This window comes from Colobus angolensis, unplaced genomic scaffold (genome assembly GCF_000951035.1).
Source record: "Colobus angolensis palliatus isolate OR3802 unplaced genomic scaffold, Cang.pa_1.0 Scaffold12, whole genome shotgun sequence".
Taxonomy (NCBI): domain Eukaryota; kingdom Metazoa; phylum Chordata; class Mammalia; order Primates; family Cercopithecidae; genus Colobus; species Colobus angolensis.
This window is the reverse complement of record NW_012113141.1, coordinates 8,659,115-8,668,319: the sequence shown is the minus strand read 5'-3', so window position 1 is coordinate 8,668,319 and position 9,205 is coordinate 8,659,115. Positions and strand designations below refer to the sequence as shown.

Below are 9,205 nucleotides of genomic sequence, written 5' to 3'. Positions count from 1 at the left end.
CTGGACTGTAGTGACGTGATCTTGGCTGACTGCAACTTCTGCCTCCTGGGTTTAAGCAATTCCTCCTGCCTCAGCCTCCTGAGTAGCTGGGATTACAGGCATGCGCTACCACACCCAGCTAATTTTGTATTTTTAGTAGAGACGGGATTTCTCCATGTTGGTCAGGCTGGTCTCAAACTCCTAACCTCAGGTGATCCACCCACCTTGGCCTCCCAAAGTGCTGGGATTACAGGCATGAGCCACCGTGCCAGGCCTCTTACTTTTTTTTAGATCAGAGATGAGCATGATCAGGCATAGGGCATCTCTGATCTTTCCTTGCAAAATGCATTCAGGATTATTACTAAATATGTAGATATTATCTTAGGCTGACTCTTACTGATCAAACTCAAAATCCTTTGTTAATAACTATGTCACAATGACCAGAGAAGGAAATTAACAAGGAAATGCAAAGAGAAAGATACGATTTTATGGTATTGATACAACAATTAAAATATTTTTAGTATTTTAATGGAGTAATGAGGTACCTGTGCTTGTGAAGAAGAAGAACCAGGAGCCAAATATAGCACAGAATCATGCCACATACTTCCGTCATGGCAAAGGCCCATGGGATTCTAGGAACGCTGCGACAGAAAAAAATGATTTTGAATTGAAGAAGTATATATGTGAATGATGCCACCCTTTTCAGTAAGGTGCTCTTTTAATAATGACCTTAAAATTGGTTTTATATAACTTTTATCCCTTTCAGAAGATGACATTTGGAGAAACTGGAAGAAAAAATCTGTGTCATAAAGTACCCCCACCTATCAGAACCTGTTTCTTGTCCACTGATTCTCAGTCAGGGTTCTCTATAAAGAAGTGACTGACAGCAAATACCAGAGGGGGAAAAAAAAGAGAATTTATTAGCTCCAGAGAATTACAAAAAGTTGTACAAGAAAGGAATTTTTTTTTCTTTTTTCTTTTTTTTTTGAGATGGAGTCTCGCTCTGTGGCCCAGGCTGGAATGCAGTGGCGTGATCTTGGCTCACTGCAGTCTCCACCTCCCGGGTTCAAGCAGTTCTCTGCCTCGGCCTCCTGAGTACCTGGGACTACAGGTGCCCACCACTACACCCGGCTAATTTTTTTGTATTTTTAATAGAGACAGGGTTTAACCATCTTGGCCAGGCTGGTCTTGAACTCCTGAGCTCGTGATCCACCTGCCTTGGCCTATCAAAGTGCTGGGATTACAGGCGTGAGCCACCGTGCCCAGCCATGTTTTCTTTTTTTAAATAACTATTTCCCTAGTTATAAAATTAACAGGTCATTGTAGAAAAGATTTTAGTAGAAATGTCCAAAAAATAAAAAAAAATCAGTATTCCTGGCACCCAGAGATGACCTATTTGGACTATTTCACTTTGTTTCAGTCTCCTTTCCCTTCCTTTCTTCCTCCCTTCCTTCTTTCCTCCCTCTTTTTTTCTTTTTTGATACAGTGTCTGGTTCTGTCGCCTAGGCTGGAGGCAGGGATGAAACCTCAGCTCACTACAACCTCTGCCTCCCAGGCTCAAGCCATCCTCCCATCTCAGCCTTCCAAGTAGCTGGGACTTCGAGGTGTACAGCATCACGTCTGGCTAATTTTTGTGTTTTTTGTAGAGACCCAGGAGTTGGGGGTGTTCATCATGTTGCCCAGGCTGGTCTCCTGAACTCCTGAGCTCAAGTAGCTGGCCCACCTCAGCCTCCCAAAGTGCTGGGATTACAGGCGTGATCCACTGTGCCCAGTCTCTTTCTCTCTTTTTCTCTCCCTCTCTCCTTTTTCTTTCTTAAAGTGACCTGTCCTTTGTTAGTGGGTAATCATAGGAGCTGTTTTGTGAGGAGGAAAAAGGGACAAATGGAAAACAGATTAAAAAAACAGGGTTCCAAAACAAGGGAAGATAGAAAGAGATAAAACAAAAAACAAATGAAGGGCCAGGCGCAGTGGCTCATGCCTGTAATCTCAGCACTTTGGAAGGCTGAGACGGGAGGATCACTTGAGCTTAGGAGTTTGAGACCAGCCTGGGCAACAAAGTGAGACCACATACAAAAAATACGAAAAATTAGCCAGGCATAGTTTCATGGGCCTGTAGTCCCAGCCAGTTAGGCGGCTGAGGTGGGAGGATCGCTTGGGCCCTGGGCGGTCTAGGCTGCAGTAAACCGTGATGGCGCCACTGTACTGCAACCTGGGTGGCAGGGCAAGACCCTGTTTCAAAAACAACAACAACAAAAAAGCATCGAGTTCAAACCCTGATTGTTTGCACTCTGAAATGAGCACTTCATGTGAGAAATGGGCCTTTCTCCCATTGTCCTTTGTGGGCAGTCCTATATCCAGAGTCTCGCTTTGTTGTCCAGGCTGGAGTGCAATGATGCAGTCTTGGTTCATTGAAACCTCTGCCTCCTGAGTTCAAGCAATTTTTGTGCCTCAGCCTCCCAAGTAGCCAGGATTACAGGTGCCCACCACCACGCCCAGCTAATTTTTGTTAGTAGAGAAAGGGTTTCACAGTGTTGGCTAGGCTGGTCTTGAACTCCTGACCTCAAGTGATCCACCTGCCTTGGACTAGGATTACAGGTGTGAGCCATGGCACCTGGCCGATCCTGCTGGATTTTTTTTTTTTTTTTTGACGGAGTCTTGCTGTGTTGCCCAGGCTGGACTGTAGTGACGTGATCTTGGCTGACTGCAACTTCTGCCTCCTGGGTTTAAGCAATTCCTCCTGCCTCAGCCTCCTGAGTAGCTGGGATTACAGGCACCTGCCACCACGCCTGGCTAATTTTTGCATTTTTAGCAGAGATGGGGTTTTGCCATATTGGCCAGGCTGGTCTCAAATGCCTGACCTCAGGTGATCCGGCCAAATCAGCCTCCCAAAGCGCTCCCAAAGGATTACAGGTGTGAGCCACCATGCCCAGCCCCTGCTGGATTTTAAGTCTCTACTTTCATTTTTTTTTTTTTTCCCAAAAGCTCTTTTTCTCTGAATTTTCTTTGGGCCTCTCATTACTGTCATAGAATGCAACATCTCTTATTTCTCTTGAAAACATGAAAGTTTTTTTTAAGTGTTCATCTGATCCCTATTTTGTGTTTTCCAATTTTTTTTTTTTCTGTTTGCGTTAATGTTTTTCTCAGACGTCTGGTTTCTTGACTGACCATTCATATCTGACAGTAAAGTACTAAAAGAGATGATGAGACATTCTGTGGGCATAGACTTGAGCTTTGTCAAGTTTCAGGTTTCTCTGCGCACTCAGAGTGCGCAGGGATCTGGTTGATTAGATAAGGATATCCCAAAGAGTTATTTACAGTGTTTTTCTCCAGGTTTTCCAAGGAAAGGAATCTTATCCTTCTTGGAAGACTGGGGTTGGGTGGGAAGGGAGATGGGAAATGTCTGGCTACTTAAGGAAGGGAGCTAGAAGTCTCTATGAATAGTATACAGACTTTTAATGAATCCTCTTGAAAACATTGCAGCTCTGTTCTTATCTGGACATGGTATCCCTAAGTCAACAGTGCTTCACATTCAACTGCTCTAGAGAACAGACCACTAGTCTTCTATCAGAATAGAGCAGGTCTAAAAGCTTAAGTAGATTTTCTTTTTATTTCTTTGAGACAGGGTCTCACTCTGTTGCCCAGGCTGCAGTGCAGTGGGGCAATCTCAGCTAACTGCAACCTCCACTAACTGCAACCTCCACCTCCTGGGATCAAGCCATCCTCCCACCTCAGATTCCCCAGTAGCTGGGACTACAGGCACACTCCACCATGCCTGGCTAATTTTTGTATTTTTTGTAGAGAAAGGGTTTCACCATGTTGCCCAGGCTTAAGGAGATTTTTAACCAATTCTCCCCTACTTAGCTCCTATCTGTACCTGGCCTTGAGTGATGCTTGGTACTTTCTGTTTTATCGGAGCTCTGAAGTACAAATAAACTCACCTCTTGGGCAGGGCCACCTTCCACCCCCAACTTCACAACAGGTACTTAGTGTTCCACTTTCCAAACTTTCATTATTAGCACTGTTTTTGCTTTCATGGGATTATACAGTTTCTTCACTCTTTTACTGTCATTTCAGTGGACTGTTGGAGGAACCTGTCAAATGTGTATTCAATCCCTCGTATTATTTTTGAGCTAAGCTTTTAAAACGCATTATACACGGATACGCCTTTTTTCTGGATATAATTTAATTTTCTTGGCAGGGCGTGGTAGCTTATGCCTGTAATCCCAGCACTTTGGGAGGCCGAGGTGGGCAGATCATGAGGTCAGGAGATCGAGACCATCCTGGCTAACACAGTGAAACCTCCGCCTCTCAGATTCAAGCAGTTCTCCTGCCTCAGCCTCCCAAGTAGCTGGGATTACAGGCATACACCACCACACTGGCTAATTTTGAATTTTTAGTAGAGATGGGGTTTTTTCATGTTGGTCAGGCTGGTCTCGAACTCCCAACCTCAGGTAATCCACCCGCCTCAGCCTCCTGAAGTGCTGGGATTATAACCACTCCCTTGCCACTTTTCCCTTCATTGTACTGCCTAGCAAAACTCAACCCTGCTTAAATCCAGTTTTCCACCTATTCTATACCTGTATCCGTTGTTGAATGAAGCTGGTAAAAACACACAATGCTAATACGACTACTAACCTCAAGGAGACCATTAAGTGCTGCAACCTCAAGGAGACCATTAAGTGCTGCTACTGCATTACACAAGTCTATTCACTCTCCTACTCTCCTAGATGGCTAATTTTATACATCTTATCCTTCCTCCTCAAACCTCCATCCTCCTCTCCATTCTCACTGTCTTTACACAGAGAAAATAAAAATAATCAGGAGAGCACTTCCTTGTGCTCCACCATCACATATGGCAACTCTCTACCTGTTTTCCTATTTTCTGTCTTCCCCTCTGTTATGAAGGAACAGCCCAAGGGCCTAAGGCCTCCCAGCCACAAGGTCCCATTCCTTTTCATCTACTCAAGGGCACTGTTCTAACATTGTACCCTCTCTTTCCTCTACCATCATTGCCCCCCCACATCGAGTCATTCTTATTATTAATACAACAAACATGCTATCATATAGCCAATCAAAAAAACAAAAACAAACAAACGCCCTCTTGACACTAGATCCTTCCCCACTCCTGCCCAAGCTGCAGCTCCATTTCTCTGCTGCCCTTCTAGGAAAACTTGCCCCTACAGGTAAGACTTTTTCTCCAATTTCTCTGTTCCCATTTTCTCTCTCTCTCTCTCTCATCATTTCTTTGCCTATTCTTTTAATTTGAAAAATTCTGATCCTACAAAAAAAGTTAAAAGAATCAACACTATATTTTTCACCTAAACTCATCATTTACAATAAATAACATTTTGCCACATCTGCCTTCTTTCATTCTTTCTATACATACCAACATACATATACACACATACTCTTTTCGGGGAGCTGAACCCCTCCCCGAAGTAAGTTGCAGACATTATGACACTTCTCCCCTTTGTTTCTCTAGGAACAAGGATATCCTCCTCATAACCCAATACACTATTACACCTAGGAAACTGTAACACTGATTTAGTATCATTTAACATGCAGTCCATATTCCAATTTTCCCAAAAATGTCCTTTATAGCAGTATTTTTCTTTTCTTGATATAGGATCTAATTAAAGTTCATGTTTTTCTTGGTTGTCTCTTCAATTTCCCTTACATTTCCAACTGGATTTTGCCTGCCATGACACTGACATTTTAAGAGTCCACATCAGTTGTCTTGTAGAATATTCCATGTTCTGGATTTGTCTGATTGTTTCTTCATGATTAGATATAGGTTAAAGTTTTTTATTTTTGGACAAGATGATTACAGAGGTGATGCTGTAGACATCACATCCAATGCACATGTCTGCTTGTCCCACTGTGATGCCACATTTGATCATTTGGTTAAAGTGATGCATGTCAGATCTTGCCACTGTAAAGCTACCTCATCCCCTCTGTAATTAAGTAATATGTGAGATGAAACTTTCAGATCATGTGAATAAGCTCCCCCTCAGTGGCCTTTCACCTAATAGATTTTATCATCTACTGATGACTTGCCTGAATACACTCAAGGAAGCAGAATAATCATGCCGTCCACATTTATTTGCTCATATTATTCTTGAAGAGCTTCCCCTCTCACCCCACTATTTTTGTTTGTTTGGTCTCAGCCCTGGTCTGGTTCATTTTAGTGAGGAATGGTATGTATTTATTTGTTTACTTACTCACTTACTGAGACAAACAAAAGGTGTCGTTTTGTTGCCCAGGCTGGAGTGCAGTGGCATGATCACAGCTCACTACAGCCTTGATCTCTTGGGCTCAAGTGATCCTCCTGCCTCAGCCTCTGAAGTAGCTGGGACTGCAGGCATAAACCACCACACCTAGCTAATTTTTAATTTTTTGTAGAGACTGGATCTCACTATGTTGTCCAGGCTGGGTTAGAACTCCTGGGCTCAAGCAATCCTCCCGCCTGGGCCTCCCCAAATGCTGGGATTACAGGAGTCAGCCACCGTACCTGGCCTGGGAATAGTATTTTAAAACAATGATCTGTGTGCTCATAGTGCTACTGTTGTTGAGTTTTTCCTGCAAATCATTTTGTATCAGTTCACAGAAACTGTCTTCATTCTTTTCTATGATTAAATAGTATTCCACTGTATAGATGTATGACAGTCTATTCAACCAGCTTCCCATGGGTAAGCATTTAGATTATTTACAATATTTATAATTATTACAATTAATGTCACAACAAATACTGTTGCATTCACGTTGTTTCATATTTGTGGAGTACCTTCATGTAAATTCCAATACATCTCACATTCTCTCCTGAACCCATTATAACCCATTTTGCCCTTATTAACTCTTGTCATAGTCACTGATGACCAACATGTTGCTAAAGCTAATGGTCAATTATCCTCATCTTACTTGACCTCTCAGCTGCATCTGATACAGCCAATTGTTCCTAACTTCTTTTTTTTTTTTCTTTTTTTTTGCTTTTTTTTTGAGATGGAGTCTTGCTCTGTCACCCAGGCTGGAGTGCAGTGGCACAATCTCAGCTCACCACAACCTCCGCCTCCCATGTTCAAGCAATTCTCCTGCCTCAGCCTCCCGAATAGCTGGGACTACAGGCGGGCACCACCATGCCCAGCTAATTTTTGTATTTTTAGTAGAGACAGGGTTTCACTATGTTGGCCAGGTTGGTCTCGAACTTCTGACCTTGTGATCCACCCGCCTCGGCCTCCCAAAGTGCTGGGATTACAGACGTGAGCCACCGCGCCTGGCCTCCTAACTTCTTAAAATACTTTCTTTTTTGGCTTGGCTTCTGGCATACTATTCTCTCTGTCCGCCCATTCCCAAATCTTAGCCTAGATTTCTGTCTCAATCTCTCTGAACTTCTGCTCATATTTCCATCTCTTACTTGACATCTGATTTTGCTATAAAACATATCTCAAACCTGACATGTCGAAAACCAAACCCTTAATTTTCCCTCCAAGTCAGCTCCTTCCACAGTTTTCCCATCTCTGTAAATGGCAACTCCATCTTTACAGATGCTCAGGTTAAAAATCTTGGAATAGGCTGGAGGTGGTAGCTCACGCCTGTAGTCCTAGTGCTTTGGGAGGCAGAGAAGGGAGGATCACTTGAGGCTAAAAGTTTGAGACCAGCCTAGGCAACATAGCAAAACCCCATTTCTACAAAAGGTCTAAAAATCAGGCAGGTGTGGTGGCACACACCCGTAGTCGTAGTGACCCAGGAGGCTAAGGAAGGAGATCACTGGAGCCTAGGAATTTGAGGTTACAGTGATCTATGACTGCACCACTAAACTCCAGCCTGGAGAACACAGTAAGACCCTGTCTCAAAAAAAAAAACAACAAAAAAAAACCATCTTGGAATATTTGTCTTCTCTCTCTTAATTCATCAAATCCATCAGCAAATTGTTCTAATTTCAAAATATATATATAGAATTTGACTCTTTCATACCACCTCTACCACTGTTCTCATCCAATCTAACATCTTTATCTAGATGAATTTAATAAATTCTTAAATGCTCCCTAGATCCCCACGCTCCCAGGGTATTCTCAATACAACAACAAGAATGACCTTTTAAAATAGAAGTTAGATCCCTCAACTCTTTTCCTCAGTACTTTCCAGTGGCTTCCCTTGTCATTTAGAATGAAAGCTGAAGTCCTTACAATGGTCCTTAAGTCCTTACACAACCTGGCTTCTTGTCTCCTCTCAGATCTGCTCTTCTCATCTCTCACTGGTTGTTCCTTAAATGTGCCAGGAACACTCCCAGTACAGATTTTTGCACCCAGCTGTTTCCTTTCCCTAAAGTACTATTTTCCCCAGACAGCCACATGATTTCTTCCTTACTTCCTTGGGGTCTTCTGTTTACAGTTGGAAAAACTGTATAAAACAGGAGAGGAGATACAGAGATATAACAACTTCTTAAACAGCTTTCAATAAGTTCTCCTTAATGTAGCATCACCCCTTCACCTCGTTTCCACATCCTTGAGAAATCTGCAATATAAACTGGGTTGGTTCTCAGTTTTCCCCATTGCTCAAATTTTATAATTAGGTTAATTTTGGGTTTGCCAATTGCCACTCATCCGTCTTCCAACTTCCAAAAATGTATGGCTGTTTTCTCCTATTTTATCCACTCCATCTTGTGGGCTTACTTAAAAAACAAAAACAAAAAACTCTTTACTATAGTTCGCCAGGCACGGTGCCTCACGCGTGTAATCCCTGTACTTTGGGAGGCCGAGGCGGATGGATCATTTTAGGTCAGGAGTTCGAGACCAGCCTAGTCAACACAGTGAAACCCTGTCTCTACTAAAAATACAACAAAACTAGCTGGGCATGGTGGCACATGTCTGTAATCCCAGCTACCTGGGAGGCTGAGGCAGGAGAATAGCTTGAACACGGGAGGCAGAGGTTGCAGTGAGCCGAGATTGCGTCACTGCACTCCAACCTGGACTCTGTCTCAAAACAACAAAAACAAAAAAAAAACTTCTTTACTATAGTTTTAGTTGGGGTTTGACAGGGAGCAAAATGAGATGTATACATTATTCTGACACAGTAACACAGACATTTTAAATTAATTTCATTTTCAAATACAAATACTACAAGGCAGTTTTATTTTACTTTATGTATGTATATATGTATTTTTTTTGAGACGGAGTCTCACTCTGTTGCCCAGGCTGGAGTGCAGTGGCATAATCTCGGCTCACTGCAA

At 42.8% G+C, this 9,205-nt stretch overlaps 1 protein-coding gene across 2 annotated transcripts in view; it reads right to left on the bottom strand.

Annotated features, from left to right (window-relative positions):
- The window catches only part of SAMD8 (sterile alpha motif domain containing 8), a 64,280-nt gene that overhangs the window by 17,381 nt on the left and 37,694 nt on the right, over positions 1–9,205 (bottom strand). For both annotated transcript variants that reach the window (XM_011928499.1, XM_011928492.1), the window contains exon 3: positions 525–620. In XM_011928499.1, the coding sequence (XP_011783889.1) occupies positions 525–620 (96 nt within the window). The remainder of the gene's footprint in view (positions 1–524; positions 621–9,205) is intronic.